Here is a 26253-nt window from a genome sequence, read left to right on the forward strand (position 1 = left end):
TTGGGGAGTTCGTGACTCGATGTACTCATGTCAAATCAGCTTTCCCCACTGAAACGAATTGACATTTCATTAATCGGTCTCAGCCCACACCCCCCAAAACAACCCACCACCACTTTGTCCATTTTTTAATAAAATAAAAATAACACTATTGTATAAAAACATGATAAAACATAGGAGAATGTAAAGAAATGAAGTAAACCTCGGAATGTGTGTGCCTCGATTCTGTTGCTGCATTTCTAATACCTTTGGTATCGTTGACATAATATATCGCAATTAAAAACGTTTTAGACATCTACAAATACAGCAATTCTGTGATTTGTTTGATCCTGTCATGAGGGTTAAAAAATTCTAGGAACTTGGAAAATGCGGGGGAATTCGTCATTGGGGGGGGGGGGGGGGGAATTTGCAGAATTGAAAGTTGGCTATTAACTCGTTCACTCCCATGGACATTTATATTCGTCAAGTGGAATCTCAACGTCAACGGCCACTGACATATGTAAGTAAATCGCCATGTAGGTTTTCTAAACGGTCGGCGTAAATGTAGACGGTCGTGTACAGAACGTAGAAATATGAAGTATTCAGCAAGGTTCTTGCTTCGTGGACCTGAAGAAGGAGGAGACTGACAGTTGCTTGTTGCTTCTACTGGACGTCTTCATCTTGCCTTTCTTTGTACCGCGTGGTCTTTTCTTGCCGTCGTCCTTTTGCCTCGTCGCATCCTAAAGTTAGGCAAGTGTGCAAATTAATTATTATCATCATCATCACAGGCAGTATCAAGAAGCTTCTGGTGGCTTTTCATAGCAGCATCTCCGTTTTGAAAATTGCACGCTACGCTAAAGCAAATGCTTCCAACAAGGCCAGGAGCGGAAGAATACTTACTGGAGTGTTCCGCTCCTTCTGAAGGCTTGCAGATTCATAAAGCTTCACAATCTGCACAGGAGTTGACATACGGTATATTTGAATAAAGACAAACGTTTAATGTCAAAAAAATAGTTTTAAAAGTACCAGGAAACAATGTCCAAATACAGAGGTGTCTTGAGACACAATTTAATAGTTTTTCAAGTTGCTAGCCAACGTTCGACTGATTTATTTTTCCTTTTTTGCTTTGATTAAAAAAAAAGGGAAATTCACTGTCAAACCAAATATAAAACAAAGATAAATACACATTGTGTAAATTAAAAAGTCATGTGACCTCATAGGAAAGCCCCTCCTTTCTCCCCACCAAATAAAAACCTGCAAATTTGCAACTGCCGAAATGCAAATATGCAGGGGGTTGACTGCGTCTGTGGATTCCATTAATATACGACGTGACCTTTTTCACTCCCGTAGACACAGCGGACTCCTGCAGCGCCAGCCTGCTGATCCAGCGCAGGTCTCCCATCGGCGGAGGCGCCTCGTCGTCTCCCAGGTCCAAAGCGTAAACCACATAGATCTGATGGATGTGCGAGAAGATGTGAAGCACCTGTGATGAACAGGGCAACAAATTCAGGGGAAGCATCCGCGGTGAAAAATCAAAACCAACAGTGGATTCATTTTTTTTCTCCATTTCGGTAATATGAAGAGATGCAAAGTAACATTGCATACATTGCATGAATTGAATTCATTTTAATGGATGAGTTAAGACCACCTAATTTGGACAAGGAGTCCTTCTGATGGCTTTTCAAGCACATGGTCAGAATTCAAAGGAGCTTTCAAGCCTGGAGAAAACAGCTTTCAATTTCAAGCACTTACTTCTCCCACGTAGTGAAGGGAGCAATCGATCAACGGCGCTCGCAAGTGTTTGCTGAGGTGCTCGCACAGCGCCGTCTTGTGTTTCTTTTCAGATCGCTCCTCCTCTTCCAACAAAAGACTAGGAAACTCCCACAAGCCTGCCAGTAAACCTGACAAAAACCACATGGATTTGGGGGCAAATGTATATAAGACCACATACCGTATTTTCCACACTAAAAGGCACGTTGGATTATAAGGCGCAACTTCAATGAATGGCCTATTTTGTCTTTTTTTTTCATGCATTGGGCGCACTGCATTATTAGATGCAATCTACAATGCATCCACTAGATGGAGCTACACGCAAGGAAACGCCAACAGACGCAGTTCACTTAACCAACAGCAAGTTGTAACATTGACTCGTTAACGTTGAACTCTCGGAAGGCTTTTCGCTGCGCCTTTTCGTGCGGAAAATAGAATCGATCTTGATGGAATGGATCGAAGGCGACGGCAATTGCACTCCAACCGAAATGCATCATGAGAATCAAAATCCACATTGCAACAAAAATTCCAACCTTTATTTGGCCTTTGCATGAGCAGGAACTCCTCCTCGCCTCTTTCTCCGCGCCGAGTCAGCACACATGTCAAGGTTCGCTCCCGCCTGGGAGGCTTCTTGGCGGGCTTTCTCGGGAAGTTCTGAGCCCCCAACTCCTCATCCCAAGGCTCGCGTGGGCATAGTGGGCATAATCCGTCGGCACCTTCTGGCAAGAGTTGCCAGAAAAAAAATAAAATAAAAAATGATGGCAAGTCCCGTGTGAAGAAAAGAAGATGACTTACTGCAGTCTTCTATGTCTGGAAGTGTGGCCGCCGGCTTCGTGTCCATTTTTCCGAACAGCCTCTTGGAATTCTGCTCCAGTTTGGCTTGAACCTACACACAATCATGATTACCAAGCATAATTTCCTCCAGTTACTAGTTGAAGTTCTACCAACAGACGAACAAGCTTGACTCGACCCGAAGGTGACACACCAACGCTGAATGTTCAAGTGCCGCGTGTGCCCCAAGTGTGTGCAATTTTGATTGTACCTTGCGGTAAGAGTGGCACTGAGAGCGTACGGGACACTGTTCGCACAGGGGTCGCTTTGGGGTGCAAACTCGGGCACCAAGCTCCATCATAGCCTGGTTGAAGTCACCCGGTCGCTTTTGGTCCACCAGCGTATTCGCCAGAGCCCTGAAAGACAAACGGAGAAGAAAGAACCATTCATTTTTTGGGGGGCCTGATGCGAATCATTTTTTGCTTGAATGATACTTCAAAAGTCTGAACAGTCCTCTAAGTCTCTATAAAATTAAAATTAAATTAAATTATGTAATTAATAATAATTAATAATAATAATTATATATAATTATAATAAATAATTATAATAAATAATAAAATATAATAATAATAATAAATATAATAATAATTAATTATTTAATTAAATTAAATTTAATTAAAATTCTTATCTTATTTGATGTAGTTTTTTAACATTGTACTCGTGATTTTAACTGCTTGTTGTAAGGTGTCCTTGAGTTTCTAGAAAGGCGCCCACAAATAAAATGTATTATTATTATTATTATTATTAAAATAACAACAACAATGAAAATGAAATGAAAACATACTTTTGATAGCAAAATTATTTTTAATTTGTATTTTTAATTCACAATGAATTAGCAATGCGACAATTATGTATCTGACAAACGTAAACTATTTGCACGCTATTTCGTAGTAGTAGTATTTAGTAGCGTGTGCCCAAATGCATGCATGTGTACGTACATACATGATGTCATTGTTTCTACTTAAATTTAAATCTCTTGTGATCTTATCTCTCTTTTGTACACTCATTGTAGTAGATTTAACGTGACTAACACTGTGATCAATCACACAGGCTGCTTGTAATGATTGAATTTTCAGAGATCTTGACGGAGTTGATTTACTCACCAAAGGGCCTCTGTGACTGCAGGGCTGGTACAGTCGGCCCCGATGGCCCTCATACGGCACAGGACGCGGATGACGTTCCCGTCCACGGCTCCTGTGACCTAAGCGATGAGCAATATCGTTATTTCCTGCCATTAAAGGGCGTTCGCGGTGTGCGTCTATGATGGCTGACTTGGCCCAGGGCGATGGAGCCGATGGCTGAGGCAGTGTAGCGGCCCACTCCTGGTAGTTGTCTCAGCAGCTCGTCCACCGTGCCGGGCATTTGGCCCCCAAGCTCCGAAACCACCTGCACATACAAAAGCACCAATGACATTACATAACCAGGTGTCCATTAGACCTTTTTTTTAATATATATTTTATTTTTTACTATGGCACCATTTGACCAATGCAGCGCAATATAAATAATTAAGATGCAGTTTAATGTGACAAAAGGTGCCCATGACTCACCTTTTTGGCACCTTCATGGAGACGCTTCCCCCGTGAATAATAGCCAAGGCCCGCCCACATCTGATTCACCTCCTACTCATGAATAAAATCGATAGTCTCAATTCATTTTATGTATTTTTTTTTAAAACTGAGATCTAAGGTGAGAGTGGTCACCTCCAGTGTCGCAGCGGCAAGATCCGAAACCGTGGGCCAACGCTGGAACACATTCACACAACTTTACATCAACAAACTGATAATATCACCACACATCGATTAAAATGTGTACCTTCATCCATTTTATGTAGTAGTCCATAACTGTGGCGACCTGGGTCTGTTGTAGCATGATCTCAGACACCCACACTTGAACAGGGAACGACAAATACATTCAAGCGAGTATTGGCAGCTTCATAATGCAATGACGACCTTTAAGCTTACCTGCATATGTTCTTATGTTGACATCGGGCTCTCTTAGTGCCTGTTGGAGTAACACAAGTGACTAGTTAGTACATGACACGAGGACCACGTGTAGTGTTTTAAAAAATTGCTAAATTCATACCAGAGTCCTCCATGGGAGTTCTCTCTTCTCCAGGTCGTACCAGCTGAGAAGATGAGTTCGCAGATAGGCAACATTAGCAGGGTCACAGAATGTGTGGTAGGGGGAGGGCAAAACAGCACCCGTGGGTTCTTCTGCAGGAGAAAAATCAGCGTGATGTAACATACCACGGCAAGTTAGGGCAGGAAAAAACATTTTAATGAACAGCGATATGAGCAAGCGTGCTGTTATTTTTTTGGGTCACATTATTATTATTACCGTCTTTTTCACGCGTCCGCTGCCTCTTCCGCTTCGGTTTGACGTTTTCCACCGGTTCTAGAGCTTCTTTCTTAAGCCGACGCATCGTTAAACGTAACGCACACATACGAAAACTTACGTGGAAAGCGATTATTTAATTTCTCCCGTCACTGTTTTCAGCAGGAACGGTTGATTATTGACTTCCACTCCCGCGACTTTAAAGAACCGTCCCCTCACCCGCGCTCCTCCAATCAGCTGCGAGGGAACACTTTTGACGAGACGTCATATCCGGTAAAAACGAAACTTGATACTGACAGGTTATAAAAGTCAACAAATGTTTAATTAAAAAATATAAATGTATAAAATTGTACAAAATACAATGCAAATATGATTTAAAAAGATTAGGGATTTTAACTCTCATCAGCATCATGATTTTTCTCTAAATGGTGGTCTAAAATTAAACATCCCCGAATTTAAAAAAAGACAATAAAAAGACAGCATCAGGCAAATACAGAACATCAAGATAAGATCGATTTCTCCTAATAATTACATTCAAACTTCCACAGACGGCGGCTTGTTTGTCATCCAACTTCATGTAAAACGTCTCAGGCTCATTCTGTAAAAGCCAGGTACAACTACGTGCTGTTACTGAAACACAAAAAATCAAATTAACGGCGTTAGACACTAGAAATTTGCTGCCCTCTGCTGGCAAAGTCTAAGAAAAGAGCTTTTCTTCCCAAAAGACGCCGACCGTGCCGCGGATACAAACTGTCTTGAAACAATGTGGAATTTTATAAACTTTTCGTGTAACACTTTCTCGCTTAAAAACACCCCACAGTAGTCAGCGTGCTTTTTACATTTCATTTCCAAATCCCCCCCCCCCCCCCCACACACACACAATACCGCGACACTATTTACATTCTTGATGTATTTTCAATAATTAGCACGATTAATGTTGTCCTCCAATCGTGGGGTGTTTTAATGTTACTAATAATGTGAGTGCATAAAAGCCTCCCGGGGGGAAGTGGGTGGTGGTCGGCATGGCAGCTGGCGCCCAGGGAGAGAGTGACAAGGAGGAAAAAGAAAGGGGAGGGGAGCCGACATTAAAGCAACACAAGGAAACGACCACAGCGCAGCCTTCATTTTAAGCTTTTCAAAAGCCCGAGCCACCGTGAGCAGGGGTAAAACGGTACATCTTCGACCGGGAGCGAGAGAGAGAAAACCCCGATCCGGACTGGAAGCTCAAGCGGCCTGGCTTCCCGAGCTGGAGCGACTCGTTCCCGGCGCCCTCGGAGCCATCATGGGTGAGGAGGATGAATGAAAGTGGGCTTTAATTGTCATCCCGAAGGCTGCGGGGGACGAAAAAGGACGGAGGGGAGCGGGCCGCGGTCCTGGCGGAACGCGGAAACAAAAAAAAAGCTGACTAGCAGCGGTACTTTTAGCGACAGTAAACGGAGACGCGCCATTTGGGGGGTCGTTTTGCCCCCTGAAAACACAAACAGGGGGGGGGGGGGATTACTATCACTTTAGCATATAGCAGCCACAATAGGAGGCTTTTATCACTGAGACATTAAAGTAGATTATTTGACACTGACCGGTTTGGCAACCAAATCCTTATGCCCACCGGAAGAAAACTAAAACAATTGGTCAACAGTAATTAGAGATAAACCCCCGTTTACCGCGGAGGATAAATAACACATCCATGCGCAGTTGGGGAGAAAGAATGAAAAAAAAAACACATTGTAGAACCCCCATTTTTGAAATACGTCCAAACATATGAAAACGTACTTAAACTTATAAACGCCTTTTTTGTGGATGTAAACCTTTGACCTGAAAAAAGCGCAAGCATAAAATATAGCTAATTCTTTTAACTCTCATTGAAAATCATTTTTCCCTGTTAAAATGAATGGAAATGCCATTTATCCGCTCCAGTCTTTATACTCCCCTCTGGTGTGCGCGCCTCGGCCACGGGAGGCGATATAATATCATACAGACGCAAACAAAGACGAGTTTTACAACAAAGTGACTCGGTCGACTGAAATTATTTTTCACAAAGAGGATAAAGACTATTTCCCCAGTGACTCATGTTATACTGTGTGATTCAACTGTTTCGAAGTATTATAATACCGTCATAGATGCTATTTATAGGCTGTTTATAACATTTTGCTTTGCGTATGCAGGGTGTAGCTGTTCACTGTTTACTTTGAAAGTAAATTTTAACTGGGAATGGCAAGAGCTTGATACCTCTATTTGGAATCGGTCAGTTTTTGCTAACCTGCTGCTTGTTGTCTTTTGCTAGCTCAAGTTGGCTGTAACATGTTTTGCTCTGACCAACCAATCAGAGGATGGAAAAATGCTGACATCAACCCTGTTAGAACGGATTTGAAATCTGCTTGGTTATAGAAATGATCCCTTTGTTAATATAGTTCATAATAGTTATACAGTTCTATGCGCATCACCGGTAAAAGTTTGAGAAGGTAACATTGTTTACTGTGTGTGTGTGTGTGTGTGTGTGTTCTTCCCAGAGGTGCCCGGCTCGCCTCAGGTGGTGGAAGATGCTGGCGAGGATGACGAGGAGGAGCTGAGCGGCGGCGAGGAGGCCGACCTGCGCTCCAGCTCGGGCCGAGGCTCGCTACTCACGCGGCGAGGCATCACGCTGCGGGTGCTCCTCAAGGACGGCCTGGTGGAGCCTGGCGATGGCGTGCTGGCCATTCACTACCTGGTAAGAAAATAGCACGTGACAGTCTTTTTAACTGCTAAAAAAAAAAGGCTTCATCGTTGTGATCACGTTTGTCGCCGTGTCCGACGCTTCCTTCCATCAGGGTAAGAATTTCATCGGGGACCTGCTGAATGACGGCAAAATCCGCTGGGTGGAGACGGGTCAGATCTTCAACTCGCCGAGCGCCTGGGCCACCCACTGCAAGCGTCTGGTCAACCCGGCCAAGAAATCCGGCTGCGGCTGGGCGTCGGTGCGCTACCGCGGGCAGAAGCTGGCCCAATACAAGACCACCTGGCTGCACAAGTACCAGCCCAGCGCAGACATGGTGAGGAAACGTGTCATCTAAATCACAAACCGTCTTTCAGTGTAGGTCACAACTACCTCATTATTTGTTTTGCTGACGTCAGAGCCTGGTGAGTGAAGAAGATGACGACGAGGACGAAGAGGAAGGGAAATCAGCCATACAAGCAGAAGAGAAGAACAGAAACAACAAACCTGGAGGATTACACGGTACCCCCCCCCCCCACACACCCCCTGTAAATCTCCCATCTGCTCCTCAGCAAATGGTTTCCTATTTCAAGGACGGCTGGCAGGAAGTTCTGTAACTTGACTTATCAGTTAGTTTTTAAGGAAGAGGGCGGGGAAAGAATATGTAAATTTGTGTCCGCATAAACATGCAATGAAGTCTCGGCCTTTAGCTTTGCACCAAAATCATCCATCCATCCATCTTCTACCGCTTATCCGGGTCGCGGGGGCAACACCTTTAGCAGGGAAGCCCAGACTTCCCTCTCCCTAGCTACTTCTTCCAGCTCTCCCCCGGGGATCCCGAGCCGTTCCCAGGCCAGCTGGGTGACATAGTCTCTCCAGCGTGTCCTGGGTCTTCCTTGAGGTCTCCTCCCGGTGGGACATGCCCGGAACACTTCACCAGGGAGGCGCTCAGGAGGCATCCGAATCAGATGCCCAAGCCACCTCATCTGACTCCTCTCGATGTGGAGGAGAAGCGGCTCGACTCGGAGCCCCTCCCAGATGACCGAGCTTCTCACCTTATCTCTAAGGGAGAGCCCGGACACCCTCCGGAGAAAACTAATTTCGGCCGCTTGTATCCGGGATCTCGTTCTTTCGGTCACGACCCATAGCTCGTGACCATAGATGAGGGTTGGGACGTAGATCGATCAGTAAATTGAGAGCTTCGCCCTTTGGCTCAGCTCCTTCTTCACCACGACAGACCGATACAATGTCCGCATCACAGCAGACGCTGCACCGATCCGCCTGTCGATCTCTCGCTCCCTCCTGCCCTCACTCGTGAACAAGACCCCAAGATACCTAAACTCCTCCACTTGGGGCAAGATCTCCCCCCCGACTCGGAGGGGGCACTCCACCCTTTTCCGACTGAGGACCATGGTTTCAGATTTGGAGGTGCTGACTTTCATCCCAACCGCTTCACACTCGGCTGCGAAACGCTCCAGTGAAAGTTGGAGAGCCCCGTTTGAAGGAGCCAACAGCACCACATCATCTGCAAAAAGCAGGGATGCAATACTGAGGCCACCAAAACGGACCCCCTCAACGCTTCGGCTGCGCCTAGAGATTCCGTCCATAACCTTTATGGGCACCAAAATCACTAAAATGCAAATTCATGGGTACCAAACTGCCAAGTTTTACGTTGTCGTACCACTATTCACCACTAGATGACAGACATGACTGAATGCTGCCCTATAACATAAGTTGGCCAAATAATTAGGATTTTTTTTTTTTTTTGTTACAGATGCTCTGGCTCCGAGGAGAACGGACCGGGAAAGAATCCCAGTCAGATATTGCAATCTGGGCACCAGGGATGCTTCCAGGTCTTTAAAAGTCATCCTTGGTCAAAGTTTAGCGAGTCCTCCGGAGAGAACTAATGAGGTGTGACCTTGCATCCTCAGAGACCCTCACACGCTGGTGGAGCTGTCAGCCTTTTCGGCCATTAACAGGTTCCAGCCTTTCAACGTGGCCGTGTCTAGTAATGTGCTGCTGCTCATGGTAACGCGCAAACAGGCACACTAAAAACGTTTGGGGGCGGGGGGGGGGGGGGGGGGCACATTCAAGGTGGGCTCAAACAATCATACACAAACGCCGTCACTCACATGCACTGTTTGCATTTCCTCCTGAGGACTTCCACTGCCACCTGACTACAAGTGAGGTGGTGGGATACCTGGGAGGACGGTGGGACACCAACACGCAATGTAAGTTTGACCTGAGAAGTAAAAAAAAAAAAAAAACAACAACAACAAAGAATCATGATAACATCCTTCAAATCTTTTTGTGTTGTTTCAGTGCTGACCGTCTTGCGGGCGTTCCCTTGTCGAACGAGACTGGCGGACAGAGACGCTGCCTCTGCTGTTGAGGAGGAGGTAACGCACACAAAAAATTGTCACACTCACTAAAAAGTCACAAAATTATCATTATTGATTTTTTTTTTTCCTTCTTACCAGATCTGCCAAAATTTGTTCATGCGCGGCTTGTCCTTGGTTGGCTGGTACCACAGTCACCCTCGGGGTCCGGCCCTGCCGTCGCTGCAGGACATCGACTCGCAGATGGACCACCAGCTGAGGCTGCAGGGCTCCAACAACGGCTTCCAGCCGTGCCTTGGCGTCATCTGCGGTACACCTGCGCCTCGGGACTCTTTTGGATATTACAATTAGGGGCTGACCGATTAATCAGCTGGATGATTTAAGTGGCCCCATATTAGCACTTGTAAAAAAAAAAAGAAAAAAAAAGGTACAAAGCAGCCAATTTTAAAATTTAAATACAAATCAACACATTCATCCATCCATCCATTTTCCGAACCGCCTAATCCTCACTAGGGTCGCGGGGGGGTGCCGGAGCCTATCCCAGCCGTCTTCGGGCAGTAGGCGGGGGACACCCTGGATCAGTTGCCAGCCAATCGCAGGGCACACAGAGACGAACAACCATCCACGCTCACATTCACACCTAGGGACAATTTAGAGCGTCCAATGAGCCTGCCATGCATGTTTTTGGAATGTGGGAGGAAACCGGAGCACCCGGAGAAAACCCACGCAGGCCCGGGGAGAACATGCAAACTCCACACAGAGAGGCCGGAGCTGGAATCGAACCCGGTACCTCTGCACTGTGAAACCGACGTGCTAACCACTGGACTACCGGGCCGCCTCAACACATTCAAACATTTTTAAAAAATCGGGTAATTTTTTTTCCCTCTGTGTGGGAAAGTAAAAAAAAAAAATACTAAAGGTCAAACAATGAAATGTTCTGCCAGTAATTCATATCTTTATTGTGACTGTTAAGGGACCCCCCCCCCGCCTCACTTCTCTCCCCAAAAATGTATCGGTTTATTAAGCAGTCATCGCCCTAAAAAAGAAAATCCATATTGCTCGCTACCTATTACAACTTATTTTATATTATATTAATATTAATATAATATATTATATTAAATTATATTATCATATTTTAACCTAAGTGAGGAAAATTTTAAAAAATGCATTTCAACTGTTTTTCAGGACCGTATTATCACGGTAATCAAGGTGTGGCCTCCACTATTACGCCGTTCTGGGTCGTGCCACCGCCCGAGGTGAGCATGCAGTCGTTCAGGCGTTTACATTGGATAAAAGTCATGCAATGTTTGGTGCATTCATTTAGCTGCTCACCACCCCACCCCCTCCCACAATATTTCATTTCTTGAAAATGTGCATGTAAAGAATTAAAGTTGGTTCATTCTAATTATTGCACTCAGTAAACTATTTTCCTTATTTATACTTCATCTACAACTGATGTAGCCCGCGCAACCGTTTTAAAAAACCAACTTGTCCGCAAAGCACAAAGTTGACTTTTTTTTTTTGGGGTGGGGGGGGGGCGGTTTCTTTCATTGCAGCAAAGGCCCAACGACTACGGGATCCCCGTGGCTGTGGAGGTCACGTATGTTCAAGACAACTTCCTCACCAGTGACGTCCTCAATGAGATGGTATCACCGTTTGTGGCAGAAAAAAAATAAAAATAAATGACAATAAGTGCAAATTTGGTTCATTTTTTTTTTTTTACTGCAAATTCTTTGCAGGTGCTGCTGGTGGACTTCTACAAGGCCGCCCCAGACCTCGTCCACTTCAACCAGTACTGGTGTCCCGACACCACCATGATGGACAAGATCAAGGTGAGGGCAACAACTTCCAACATCAGCTTTATGGAACCATTTTTTAAAATTGGGGTTTTGTGTTTGGTAACATTATTAATTAATGAAGTCAACGGTTGCTCGCTGCTCCATCCCCTCAAAGGGCTCGCTGAGCTGCCACGCCCCCAAGGACCAAGCCTACTCCCAGATCCTGGAGCACGTCTACAGCCAGCTGAGCGGCGTTCAGTGAGACGTGCGGACGGACCAATCGCTGCCGCGTTTAGTTTGCCTTCGTCATTGATAAGACATTGATTGGGGGGCAGAAAGTCTCATATGTCTATTTTTTTTTCTCGTTTTGGTGATTTTGTGAATGTTTGTTGAGGTTACACTGAGGTGATTTCACTGTATGCCGTTTTCTCAAAAGGTTTTAGGCTCCCAGAAGAGTAATAATGTAAAAAAATTAGCCTGCCCACACACCCCAGTTTGAGACCGACTGTATTGTGCACTTGTTTCTTTTTCTCTCAACTTTTTATTTATTATCGCAACTGCATGTGAACAGAGCGATCCCGTAAGGCTGTTCTTCAAAAGCGTTTCAACCAATACACACTGGAATTATTTAAACCAACTTTCTTTTTCTTTTTTTTTGTATTTTGTATTTTTCTGCATTACCTTATCAGAAAATAAAAAAAAAAATCACGTTTTTTTTTGTCTTTTGTTTATTGTAAGAAGTGGAGAGGGTCAGAAAAGATGCACATAATGGTAATAAAAGACCAAATAATTGTGGTTAAATTCAGTTCTCAATACCAGAGGTAAAAAGGTGGCTTACATCTAACATTTTACAGGGTACAACAATGAAGAATATCATAAAGGACTACATGCCATTTTTTTTTGTAATTGGTTTAGATATAAAAATAATACTATAGTGAGCCCGAATACGTGTAAGAACGATTCCGTTGAATATTTAAGACAGACTACACAAAACGTCGCGCTTTACAATCAGGAAATGAATGGGACTTTTTGGAAAAAAAAAAAAGTTATCCGTGTATGTGAGGGAAACAGCTGTAGTGTTGTAAAAGTTCCACGGGTTTGAAATTGTGGACCACTTAGTTAAAGTAGCTACTCCATTCGTTTTTGGTTTCCCACCTTTCTGTTCCAAAAGGCACTCTAAAGCAATTTTTTGTTGTTGTTTTTTTTCCTTCAACAGCAAGCAATCCATGCACAGTGCTATGATACCACTTGTAAACATATTAGACAAGGACCAAAACACAGTGGCGCTCTGGTAAATACACAAACACTGACAAAATGGTAAAAACATATCCGAATCAAAGTTTTTTTTCCCTTGATCGTTTTCCCTTTGAGTGAGTTTGGAATCCTCAAACCGTACACAAATGGATTCTTGTTCAGTGGAAGCTCCAGGGTGGAACACAATCTGTTTGACCCACTGCTAAAGCCCTGACTAATATAAAACACATGCCATGGCACCATTTTGGGGCCTAGCGCCTATCTATGTTGGAGTGAGTGAAGGAACTTCAAATTCTTGCAACCTTGTAAAGCATCGGCTCTAAAAAGTGTTGAATATTACAAAACATCAGGTGAAACAATTTTGCCGCCTGGTCTTTGCACCGGAAATGGTTGCTGTACATGAGGTCCATGAATTTAATGTCAACGCTAACATGTCTTAGCTCTTCCTTTCGCATCGTTATCATTACTTTCGTTAGATGACGTGGTTCGGTAAAACGTTTTGTTGTTTCAGTGGACAATGTTTCACTCGCTTTTGTTTGTGTGTCAGTTTTACAGTAAACTTCCAAGACAAAAAGCTTGAAGCATGCACACTTTACCTCTACATTGGATGACTGCGAGCGAATCGTCTTTTCCTGAAAGTGATGTTAAAGGATAGTCTCCCATTTCTGGACTGCGTAAGAGTAAAAATAGTTGCTACGCTGAGGAATACTTTTAAAAGTGTGTTCAATATTTTAAAACTTGTCTCACTGTTGGGCCGTTCCACTTTGGTGATTCCACTTGTATTAAAAGCACAGGAAGAGTTGAGATAAAAATCCAGAGCTTGGAAATACCTGCAAGGGAGACTTTTGCCACTCCCGCACCTCTCCAAAAAAAAAAAAAATGGAAGAGGGAAGCAGGAATTTCACATTACGGACAAAAAGACACAAACGCTGCCAGCAGCGTCGTCCTTTCAGGCACCGCGTGTGTAAAAGGGGCTCTATAAGGGGTCAGGACACACACTGAAACAAAATGGGGCAACGTGTACTTGTCAAGTGATGCTAGCATCACTGAGATGCTGTAAGAAAACACTGTAGACAAAACCATTGAAAAGCCAAAACACTGAAGGCTATCTGGTGGCTATGGGTAGCTCTTTGACCATTTTTTCCATATTCTTGATTTCCAGCTTAAGGTGCAAGTACGAGTACGCCCTTTATCCTGAGCAAGACAATTCAAGACAAAAGTAGGACAAGTGTCGTACTAGTTCTGTAAGCGCACCACTCCAAAAAACATTTCTGCACATGAGTTCGGCCTTGGTTAACCAGAGTCCCAACTCTGCTCCACAGGGTTCAATTTTGGGGCCCCTGCAGTTTTCATAGTATGGGTTGCCCATGGAAATAAGCGTAAGAAAAGAAGGTTTTCCTTTCACTGCTGTGTGGATGGATAATCGTTCTACTAGTGTTTTGTTAAGCGCTTTGTTACAGCTGCCGCTGTTGTGAAAGCGCTATATAAATCAGCATGTATTGTATTGTATTGTAGTGCACTTAGTTGCTTGTGAGGGCAAAGCGCTGACTAGTACTTGGACCTGCAACCGGCGATCAAGGTTATGGAATAAATGCTTCAACTGCCTTCCACAGGTATCATTTGTTGCTAGAAAGCGCTAGGCTGCGACGGTGTGGTTCAAAACCTCAGTCAGATTTTAAAAATAAAATAAAAAGCAATTGTCAGAGTGGCCAGCAGGTGTCATCACTGAGGCGCTCAAATTTGAAACTGGGGGAGTATTGCATCAACCTGAGCTTTGCGTGCTTGCTTTGTCTCGGTCTAGAACTCAAGGGAGGATTTAAGAGTCAGTCCTCCGAGCGGAAGCGGCTCTCGTGTGGACCACGCCGGGTCTGTCTGAGGCCCCGCGCCCGACCCACTCTTGGCTTAGTGGGGCAACGGAACCAGCACCTCCACGTAGTTGAGGGGGAAAAATCCAGACTGGCTGTTGAGCATCCCCTCATACCAGTTCTCGTCAATCTGATTGGTCAGCGTGATGATGTCGCCCTCCCGGAAGCCCAGTTCGCCCTCGTTCTCTGGCTCAAAGTCGTAGAGCGCCTTGCAGCTGGGCTGCTCCGGGGCTGCGGCCGAGGGGGAGGGAAAAGCAGGACTTTTTACCACAGCATTACAGACAATGTCACAACATCCTGAGGCACCGGTTTTCTTGTAGTGTCATCTCCTGCTTGGTGGTTATTTAAAAAAAAAAAAAAGTTCCTTATTGTCCGTAACAATTACATCCTGTTCATTTTCCATGCACACATACTCCCCGTTTGTCCTCTGATACTAAAAACAGGCACGGTGAATTTGTTACCATTGTTTCGAGATTCCCTCAAGACCCTTTAAACTAGTGGTGCACGTTTCTGCGGGAAATCCTCAGAGCCGTCAGAATCTGACCGAGAAAATGCTGCTCTCTAGTGGGTGTACGCCAGGTGCCAAGACGGTTTTCAACACGGCTATGTTTCAGCCCCGCCTCTTGCAGGCAGGTACGCCCGCCCCGCTCGCAGTAGCAGTCATGGCGTGTCGACAAATAAGTTCCGCGAGCTATTATAAGCTTCATTTAATGTAACAAGTGTCCCCCAAAAACACATTAAGGTGCAATTTTTCTTCTGATAAACCATACAGTGGTACCACGACTTACAAATGTATCTTAATACGAAATGTTCGAGTTACAAAACGCCCCAAGAGAAAAATATTACCCTTTGCTACGAAAGAAATTTCAAGATACGAAAGGTAAAAAAATACAGTATAGGCTGTCGCTCGTAGCTCCGAGTTTCCTGAACACAACATACTTATAGCTGCTGTGCCATTAGCTATTAGCTAGCATCATCCTGGCATCCCATTGGCTAAGAGGGACCTCTACCGTATGTGTCTATGCAGCTTCCTCGTCATTCGTCCCTCAGGCCATGAGGTGTTCAGATCGTTTTATGTAAATGTGAATCACCCGAAACAAGTGTTCACCAGTTGGGCGATCGCTCATTTTCAAAGGATCGTTAAAAGCCGACAAAAGCAAATATCCTTGGATCATTTCTTGACAAAACGCCAGGCAAAAAAACACTTCTGAGAGACAACACGGACTAAAGAGGGCAAAAAAAACCCCCGATGAGGACGGATTTAAAAGTTAAATGACCATCATTTTTATTCTTTATTCTATGTTTTTTACATTATGCACAACTCTCATTTATTGTGCAATAATCTAATTGTAACAAGTATTTGATACATATTTTGATGCTTTATAAAACATTTATGTCTGAATTTTGGGGTGGCTTGGAACGGATTAGGGCATTTACATGGAAAACGTGTCTCTACTTACATTTTCTAGTTAAGAAATTTCTTCCGCAACATATTAATTACGTAAATAGAGGTACCACTGTATATATATTTTTTTCCCCATCTGACCACCACAGGTACACTACAAGTCCAGAGCGTGGGTACTTCTCCCCCCCACAACTCTGCCTTCCCACTACCCGTGTCACTCATCTGATCTGGGAGCAGGGGGAGCTCCGTGCACAAAGAAACTGCACAATCGTCATTGAACAATTCGTTCTTTGTGTGGCGTCACTGTCGAGCTGGAGAGGCGCAAAGAGCTCATCGCTCCTCCTGTTGTTACGTCTTGAAAAGGTATTTGACACTGACACGAATGGAACTGCCTACGTTAAGTGAAACACTTGAGGGATTTGGGGCACATTCTTTCAATTATTAATTTCCAACCTGCATGGAATGAACAGTGGTCGAATTTGTGGTATATTAAAACCATTTTCTATGGGTAAGATAGAGCGTACCCCAAACGACTGGATGGAGGGGCGGGGGACGGGTTGTCCTTGCTGTTAGTTAAAAGAGAAGTAAAGTGAAACATTTTCTTCACATAAATATGTTCTATGCGGCCCCACGAGTGTAAACACGGTATTCAGATTTGTACTGCGTTTGTAAAATATGAAATAAGTGACAAAATCCACCGATTTTTAGGCATCTCAGGGGGCGGCTATTTTGCCACTTGCTGTTGACTGAAAATGACATCCATTCATTCATTCATCTTCCGTACCGCTTGATCCTCTAAAGAGTCGCGGGGGGTGCTGGAGCCCATTCCAGCCGTCTCCGGGCAGTAGGCGGGGGACACCCTGAATCGGTTGCCAGCCAATCGCAGGGCACACATAGACGAACAACCATCCACGCTCACACTCACACCTAGGGACAATTTAGAGTGTTCAATCAGCCTGCCACGCATGTTTTTTGGAATGTGGGAGGAAACCGGAGCACCCGGAGAAAACCCACGCAGGCCCGGGGAGAACATGCAAACTCCACACAGGGAGGCCGGAGCTGGAATCGAACCCGGTATCTCTGCACTGTGAAGCCGACATGCTAACCACTGGGCTACCGGGCCGCCCAAACCGGAGCACCCGGGGAAAACCCACGCAGGCCCGGGGAGAATATGCAAACTCCACACAGGGAGGCCGGAGCTGGAATCGAACCCGGTATCTCTGCACTGTGAAGCCGACGTGCTAACCACTGGACTACCGGGCCGCCTGAAAATGACATCCGTTGCTTGCAAATGTCACATGAGCAAACTCGAAAAAGAAGTGAGCCGTGATTGGTCGCTACCCAAGTCCTAGGATCCCCCTAAAATACAACCATTCATTAATTCATTCATTTCAGACTGTAGTAGTTTGAAAACGTGAGTGTAGACCCTTTTCAAATGTAAAATAGTTAGAAAAGACTGATGTTAACATGAGGCAAATTAGAAGCCGCATCTAATTCCTACACGATAGTGTCGTGGTTCGTGAATGCCGAAATGTCACACGTCGTGCGGGGTAAGAGCAAACCGTGTACAGTGCACTTTGGGGGTAAATGATAAAGATGACTGACAAGATGCGGTGCAATGCACAAATATGTTTCAACAGCACATGATTTAAAATCGTGGCAATTTGAGTTCCTTTTTTGAAGAAAAAAAAAAAACGAAAATGCGCTTCGGCTCAGAACGCAGGATGCGGATGCGTTTCACCACGTGCAACGTTAGCAATGAAAACATGAAGCCATGAGGCGCATGTGTTGAAACTCCTCGACAATTTAGTTTGTGTTCTGCTTTCTATTTTTCACAACCTCCCCCCCGGCAAAAAAAAAAAAAAAAAGCTACCCAAAACAAACACATAATACCACAGGAAAAAAAAAATCATGCTCCGCCCACTTTGACTCACGCAATGTTTGCTTCCGCAAAGAGAATCTAACGCAGTGAATTGATCGTTCTGGTGATGTCACGGGGAAGAGGACCAAGGTCAGTCAGACAATGACCAGCCAAAAGAGAAACACACACACACACACACACACAAACACACCAGATGTGTGCGGCATATCTCTGCTGTGTTGCACTGACTCATGAAGGTCTTGTGCAATCACGTTGGAAATGGCTGGAATGTTTCTCGGCTCAGTTTCAAAGAAACAGACGTGTCCTCAAATCCGTGCTGCAGTTTTCCCGGAATCGCCGGACATGTTGTGTGTCTCCCTTCCAAATGAAATTCAGCAAATTTATGAGTGCCTCACCTGAGTTGCGAGAAGGCGGCGGGGCCATTGAGGTGGTGTAGCCCCCGTTGGAGTGGTTGTCTTCTCCGAAGTCAAACAAAGGTTTGGGCTTGGGTGTGTATTCGCGTCTTGGTCGGGACTGGGCCTCAGTCATCCTGTTCAAAAAGACGCGCACGTCGATCACATGACCACTAGAGCTCGTTTTGAAGATCACTTCAATGTCCAGGTTGCACCTTCATTGCAGTACCATGCGATGCCACAACATGCCAGACGGCGCTGAGTTCTACTAAAAAAAGAGAGCAAGATTTCGAGCAGGAAGAGAAGAAGAGGCAAAGAAGGTCCCGCCCCAAAAGGCTAAAGCAGTCATTGTCGTTCGCACAGATGGGATACTTTGTATACGTAAGTTTATTTTTTTTTTTTTTTATGGTCTGTTTGAATGTCTTGCTGCTTCGTGTGCTCCTTTCGGCTGTTTGAAGTGACAGGAACAGGAACAGGAACAGTATAACATCTCTCCTAATTTCCATCAGCCCATCTTGAGCTTTTCCTATCACATGCTAGCATAAAGCCAGCAGACTTTCATTTCACGGTCTGGTTGAACATTTTGTTATTTAAACATGCAATATTTAACTCTTACATCCCCACAAGACATACGTGTACGTCTTTTTAAAATTAGGCCCCGCCTACCAAGGATGTACTTGTACGTCTATTTTTTTTTTTTGCGTCAGAGAGGAGGAGGGGTCTGATGCAATCTGTGAATGAGAATAAGCAGTTTGCATTGTAAATCATATAAAAAACCAGTAGGTGGCGGTGGTGCCTCACGTGCGTGAAAATTCATGATTTAACAAAAAGCTCTCTTATCCCCCGCCACACGCCGTATATTTCATTTTACAGCGAGCATCCCCCCCCCCGCACCGTTTTGAAGTGTGAACTGATACTGCCCGATCAATACTAAGTGCAGCCATGATGTTTTCCGGAAGCTAAGTGTGTGCGAGTTGTATACACAAGGCGGTGTATGTTACCACACCTTTCTCCGAGCTTGTCAGACAGCTCCTCCAGGACCTGGACTGCTTGCCGGTGATACTGCAGCTGAGATTCCACCAGAGACGAGAGCTGGCTCACCTGCTCAATCTACTCACAAACACACAACACGGCGTTCCGACCAAACTACGTCACGGATGCCGGTCCAACTGTACGCTTAAGTGAATAAAGCGAGTGCTCACGTCGGTCTCCAGCAGGTTATACATGCTGGTCTCTGCGACTTCCTTCGACTCGTGAAACTTCTCCAGGGCCTGTCGGATGTCCTCATCGGGAATTTTGCCCTGCCGCTTTTTTTTGTAGTCGTAATCCAGGCGGCGACCTTCCAGCTTCTTGAGGTGGTGCTGCGAACCGACGGAATCACAGAATGTCTCCACAGCGCACCCCTCTGGCGAAATGCGGCGCGTCACGTCGGGTAAAAAAAACAAACAAACCTGAATTTCTCGGAGGTCCTTGTCGCAGAGGCCTTGCAATGGGTCGATGAAGTTCTGTTTGACGTCAATGTCTAGCGAGTCTTTGACTTCCGCCATTCTCTTCATGGCTTCCCCGACTTCCACGAGTGCGCCACCTGGAGACGGACATGAACATGTCAGCGAGGCAATAGAGCAGGCATGTCCAAAGTCCGGCCCGCGGTCGAATTTCATCCGGCCCTCGGCCCCCGTCATAAAATCAGTGCCGTCTGGCCCGTAGGTTGGGCGCAATGGAACACGTGTTGCATTGACTGAGGTCTCGTAGACTGGTGAGTGATGTTTCATAGAGTACTGCTTCCCTCTAGTGGCTAAATGAGTAATAGCATTCACTAAATGAGTAATAGCATTTAAACACTAGAGGGCATCACTCACGAGTTAACAAGACATCACTCCGTGTTTATATTGACTGATATGTCATATTTCAAATTCCTGTTTCAAATGAACCAAAAGAAATTCTTAAGATTGTTGAAATTGTGAAATGTGAAACAGACTGGCTTACTAAAATTTGTTGAACAATATTGTTGTTCGATGTAAAGAATGTCAGCCAAGGTCGGCCCCCCGACATTTTACCACATAAAATCTGGCCCCCTTGGCAAAAAGTTTGGACACCCCTGCAAAAGAGCGTCGACATTCTGGCCACACTTTGCAAATGTGTGTTTTGCTGCTGCCATTTAGCGCTGATGCAATGATTCAGACCCACATGCTAAAATTTGGTAGATGTTCTTTTGAAAGTCCAGGAAAATCCCGTGAATGACAAGCACCTTTGTGTATCGTACGGTCGCCTGATTTGCTGGTTATTATCCGAGTGAATAATATGACAGGATGAAGATTCAATTTTGCGGCACGACGTGGTTCTCCTACTTACCAAAGTTAGTCTCCTCTCCCAGTTCTCTTCCATACTTGGTCATACATTCTCCCAGAAGCCCCTCGGCTTGGGGGTAGCCGGGGTTCTTCACCTGACCGCGGATTTTCGACATGGTGTTCAACATGGATAGTTTGGCCCTCGATGCTGCGGCAGGGCAGAGAGAAGGAAGCTGATGAAACGCTTCCAAAATATTGCAATATAATATTGTAAATATGCAAACGCCCCCCCTTCTCATCCTCCTCTCTCTCACCAGGGTTGGGCTGGAGATATTCCGATGTTTTGGAGATCATTTCTGCGACAGCCTTACTGGTCACGTCCACTTTCTACAGGGTGAAACGGCATGAACTTCAACAAGCAAATAAAATTCCAGGAATTTACCCCATATAAAAAAAAATGATGAGGAATAAACAGGATTTTTCCAAATTGATGGTTGGCTTTATTTGCTGCTGTTCATTTCAATCTGCAAAGTAGTCATTCTTAAAAAGAAGGAAAAAAATTATAACAATAAGAATCCCTTTTTCAGGGCCCTTTTCACTCTCGCTAGGGTGTGTTGACCTACTCGTGTCCACTTTGTTGACTAAGAAACCTTTTTTTTTTTTTTTTTGCTATTGTTGGCGCTCTCATTGTTCATTTTGAAAACAAATCTGTTGCCTTACCCGCTCCAGATCTCTGAAGTCGTCATCAAGTTTGGTTCCTTCAGCGCCGCCAACTTTCTCACTCACCATCTAGCGGCAGAGAGGAGGAAGACAAAGAGCCGGGGGGGGGGGGGGGGGGGTGAAAAGTGTGGGAGGGACGGGGTGGGGGGGGGAGTATAAAGGGTGAGCTCATTTCATGAGGCCCATACGGTTCTAATAGACAAATCCACACGCCTGCTCCGCAGCTAGACGCCGCCATTTGCTTGACTGTATTGTTCTGGTGCAAGGACTAATTGCTTCAGTCTTGTTGACTTTGGGCTCGGCGACTTTGTACATCTGTCCCGTTTTGTTTTTAAGTTCCTCCCGGATCCATTGGCCGTAAACACCAACTTAGATAACGGCGATGATTTACAGCCCTGGGTTGCAGTATAACTGTGTGACCCACTTTATCAGCATAATAAATACACTTTTTTTTTGTTAACCCTTACGTCATGCTCAGACTTTTCCCAGCAATCTGTTTCTGGTTTCAGTATCGACGACCATAATTTTTTTTTTTTTTTTAAGTGAGTAATTATCAGGCAAATGTCACATGAGGATGATGGAACCAAAAATAGTTTGAATTATTGGTAAGGCTTGAAATCCTTTTGTCATGGCTGGAATTACATTTTTTGTGTGGGGTGTGTGGGGGGGGGGGCGTAAGGCTAAGGTTGAAACGCAGCCTTGAGACAGTCACGTCACAAGATAGTCTTTGCTGACTCGACATCACAGAAATCAAGATTTGTGTCTCCGGGTTCAAGTTTGCTTATCTATGAGAAGGGAGCTCGAACGGCTGGATTTATATGAAGGTTCAAGGGACTTTGCTTTTTCATTTTTCTTTGACTCCAGAGGGGCGCACTTTGCATATGTGTCATTGAATCAGATTGGAATCGGACCGCTTCCAAATATGGATGAAAAGTCAGATACAAATCGGATCGCTGCCCATCTGAGCGTAGCATCGACGCATCAATCGGATCAACAAATAGTCCGCGCATTTATTACAAGTTGTATTCATGAGCTGAGATTCACGAACTAAACCCCTCGTTCGATTCGAGAAGATCAAGGGAACTTTTTATGAATTATTTAACGTATCATGGAAATGATTAATGCTGTCAGGAAATACACAGTGGTCAAGTTCCCCGATTTCTTTTTTTTAATAAAATTAAATGCAACAACATGATATTTGCGGTAATGTCATTACGCTTGGATGTATGTCACTTGAAAATGTAGATACAAACCAGAATGGGGCACTTGTACATGCAGGGTAAAACCGGCCTACGTAACGTCCTTGCCCTCACGTCGCTGCAACATTTTTGTTTACATGCACACAAGCTGAAGGAAACGGAGCAGAAAACAACCAAGAAATCGAGCAATGTCAATGTTATACTTTTTGTGGTGAATAATTAACAATTTTTGGTCCAATTTTAAGCAAAATTGGATAAATTCCCAGAGGTCAGGCGATGATCATCTCTCACATCAACAGACTGCCTTCGAGGTTTCACTGGAACTGTCGAGGAGCTCAATGCCATAAAATGCAACTTTTACCCTCTGGCCATTCTAGCTGTCAAACGTGATTTTTGTTTGTCTGGTCATTAAGGTTCAATGCTTTTGGAGTTAATGATGATGTAAAAGCAGGCGAGAAAAGGAGAGGATATAAACAAGGATGTGAGCACTGTTGGGCACTGATATCCAGTCCCGCTTCCTGTATGCCTCCAGTGAGGAAAATCCGAGCCATGTCAACTGTTATTGAGAAGAGGGAAAACAAAGGAGGTGAAGCCCAAATAATAATAATAAAAAAAGGGGAAAGTAGCGCTTATCTCGATGCGTTTAACAGTGTTTGACTGGATATTTAGGACCTGGGCCTTTCGTGGCAAATTACCCAACTGAATCCCACCATTATCACATCGCAATTATAGAAGCCATCAAAACTACACAATACAGCAAAATAAACAGTACACCGCTAACATTGATATTCTACCTTTTGGTGTTTATTTAAGATACGTTGCCTGTATTTTTTTTTAAGTGTAAAAAGAACCTAAACAATTTCCTTATGGCTGACCGCATTCATTCCATTTTATTTCTACACACAGTGGTTATTGCGTCTGAAGTTGCATTCGTCCTTGTGGGATATGATCCCAAGACAAACTCAAGACAGAGATTTTGGTCCTAACTTAGTGGTTTGAGTTAATCGATTAATTTTTTCCCGCGCTTGTTCAGATAGTGTTTAGCGTCCACTTCTGGTGTTTATACACAAGCTCGTCTGGCATTGCAACACGTTCTAACCGTCAGGGATCTGTCTGTGTTCCTGACAGGAAGCCTGAGGCAGAAACCAAATGTCTTTCCTGCTTAGATCAGCAGGGGTGGTGAAGAAAAAGACATTCTTTTTCTGAATCCTTGCCCGGGTTGAGTAGAAGTAGGATTAGAAGTCCCACGTTTACATTAATTCTCATCAATTGTGTGGCCAAAGACACCAGTGGGGGTTCACAATCTATGTCATGGGTGATTTGTGGATCTCCTGGATTTAAATAACAAACAAAAAAAAAGGCTAACAACACAGCTGGAGTGGAAAAGAGGTCGCCAGGTCTTCCAGAAAGTTGACACATTTCCAGATACATTCAAAAGTTGTTTGCTTCTCGATCGTGACTCAACGGGAGGCTGAAAGAACGATCGTCGGTGAACTTTGGTAAATAAAAATTCAAAGGGAACGAAACGCCTGGAAGATTCACCTCCACTTTAATTAGCTTGGGGGTGGGGAGGAGGAGACAAAACACACGAAATACAAAAACACTAAACGCATCGGGAAATGTAACATTTCCTTTTTTATTGTTGTTAGTGCACCAATCATTAGCATGAGCAGAAACTCAACCGCGTTAGCTTGAACGCTAAGAGAAGCTAACTACGAGAGTTTGTTAGCTAGCCGAACCCAAGCGGGGTAGTGGTGGTGGTGAACTGGGCTGAAGAAGAAAAGTTGCACAAACCTGACTCGCTTTATAAAACTGCTTCTTCAAGCCTGCCACGGACATTTTGGCAGTGTCTTCAACTTCACGGCGTTTTCGTGGCGTGAAAGTGTCCCAAGTTGGCCGCGCAGCGTTGGGGGCAAAACGAGTGGAAATGATTCGGAGGTATCATAGGATTGCACAGATGTCCGTCAACTGGGTCGGGACACGCCGACTGACCACGTCCACGTCCACGTCCGCGGGGGAGTTGTCCCACTGTCACCGGACATACACCGGCTAGACTGTTCCCGAAGTGTAATTTAGTGCAGTGGTGAATTGTGGCGAGTTTCCACGTATTCACACAAACAAATCTGTGGAGGAATGAAACGATTCTGGGGCGAGTTTCAATGTGTGTTGGGTGGCGGGGGTGAGAACTCTTGCATTGGTGTCTACCACCACCGTGTGGTTGCGATTGGAGGTGCAGGTTAGGTCACCGGGCCAGATGTTCTCGTTGCTCTTACATTAAAGCACACTTTTTACTCGGTCGTCAGAGACAAACTTCACTTGTCATATAGGCTGAAAATGATCATTTACCTCACTCACACAACAAGAAAACTTTTCGCGCCAAATTACAGTGACGTGCGGTGAGATTCATGGCTGGTGAGGCATTTAGTGCACTACAACTTTATTCATATAGCGTATTTCACAACAACTGCAGCTGTAACAGAGCCCTTTACATATAACATAAAATAAAAATAATACAGCAAAAAAAAGAAAACAATAAATTAAACCACAAATGAATGATATGAACATATACACAGTCGACATCAGAAAACAATAGAATATTTTCAGTCTTGTGTTGGGTCCAAAGCCAAAGAATCAAGATGTGTTTTCAAACGAATTTTAAAAATGGAAACAAATAGAAGTATATTAAAATGAAGTCTAAAATGTACTGGCAGATTACAGTGAATCTTTTCTCGAAAGTATGTGTTATGTTACGATCTTGTTTGAAGAATAGTACTGTAATTGAAATAAACCACTGCACAAATCACTTGCTCAGTGAGTCAGGGGCTTCTAGGGGGCCTCCACTGAGTTACAACTACCTAACATTCAAACCGTCAAACCAAAACTTTGGCTTGGAAACATTGAGTCTTTTAGATTTATTTTTCTAATCTTTTTTTGATGTTGTTGTTCCTGTTGGTCATAATTTTCTAGTGTTCCAATAAAATGACTGAAAAGTATGCTTAACTTCTGTCTCTAAACCAGATTTGAAACAATATTACTGTTGACCAGAAGGTGTCAGAAATGCACTACTTTTTACGGTTCAAAATTGCTTTATGCGAGTTATGCTGTCAATAGATTATAGAATGAAATAACATTTCACTCAAACATATACCTACGAATGTCAAAATCAGAGGAAGTGATAATATCCTATAACTTTTTTACTTCTTCCTACTCCCTTGAACATAATAACTGTGTTGAATGAAGACTGATTTCTTTCTTTTTACAATTTTATCTACATTATTTTCTGTCAAATGATTATATGTTTTATGTTCAATAAACGACAAACCAAACCATTTTGCTCTGGTCTCCATTTTTTTCACAAAGCTGTATCATAAACCAAGCAAACTGCAATATCCGACATGCAAAATATGCCATTAACGTTTCACAAAATGTACTATATTTATAAAATCTGCTCTCTGCATTTCATGAACTGAGTAAAGAAAACATTGCATGGCAAAAACGTCAGTTTAATTTGCCTTTAAAGGACATGAAAAT

General features: G+C 44.2%; 3 protein-coding genes across 3 annotated transcripts; 1 reads left to right on the forward strand and 2 right to left on the reverse strand.

The window, feature by feature from the left end:
* Positions 1–110: 110 nt before the first annotated feature.
* Positions 111–5274, reverse strand: mutyh (mutY DNA glycosylase). The gene is made up of 15 exons (XM_052073736.1): positions 4915–5274; positions 4660–4790; positions 4539–4578; positions 4390–4463; positions 4278–4319; positions 4125–4196; positions 3850–3963; positions 3681–3778; positions 2789–2933; positions 2542–2632; positions 2280–2462; positions 1729–1877; positions 1310–1459; positions 877–927; positions 111–716 (listed from the first exon to the last, which is right to left on the reverse strand). The coding sequence occupies exons 1-15, from the start codon at positions 5018–5020 to the stop codon at positions 579–581; spliced, it is 1584 nt and encodes a 527-aa protein (XP_051929696.1). The 5' UTR covers positions 5021–5274; the 3' UTR covers positions 111–578.
* A 569-nt stretch (positions 5275–5843) lies between these two features.
* mpnd (MPN domain containing) lies at positions 5844–12554 on the forward strand. Its single transcript, XM_052073744.1, has 13 exons — positions 5844–6197; positions 7419–7615; positions 7716–7937; positions 8020–8122; positions 9375–9453; positions 9532–9628; positions 9759–9831; positions 9923–9999; positions 10081–10249; positions 11125–11195; positions 11496–11585; positions 11679–11771; positions 11893–12554. Exons 1-13 carry the CDS (start codon positions 6194–6196, stop codon positions 11977–11979), a joined length of 1362 nt encoding a protein of 453 aa, XP_051929704.1. The 5' UTR covers positions 5844–6193; the 3' UTR covers positions 11980–12554.
* Positions 12555–12752: 198 nt separating this feature from the next.
* On the reverse strand, positions 12753–24873 carry sh3gl1b (SH3-domain GRB2-like 1b). Its single transcript, XM_052073753.1, has 9 exons — positions 24517–24873; positions 21524–21592; positions 21118–21190; positions 20868–21011; positions 19967–20100; positions 19718–19876; positions 19522–19625; positions 18519–18652; positions 12753–15067 (listed from the first exon to the last, which is right to left on the reverse strand). Exons 1-9 carry the CDS (start codon positions 24559–24561, stop codon positions 14874–14876), a joined length of 1056 nt encoding a protein of 351 aa, XP_051929713.1. The 5' UTR covers positions 24562–24873; the 3' UTR covers positions 12753–14873.
* Between the last annotated feature and the right edge of the window lie 1380 nt (positions 24874–26253).

This window comes from Hippocampus zosterae, chromosome 8 (genome assembly GCF_025434085.1).
Source record: "Hippocampus zosterae strain Florida chromosome 8, ASM2543408v3, whole genome shotgun sequence".
NCBI lineage: Eukaryota > Metazoa > Chordata > Actinopteri > Syngnathiformes > Syngnathidae > Hippocampus > Hippocampus zosterae.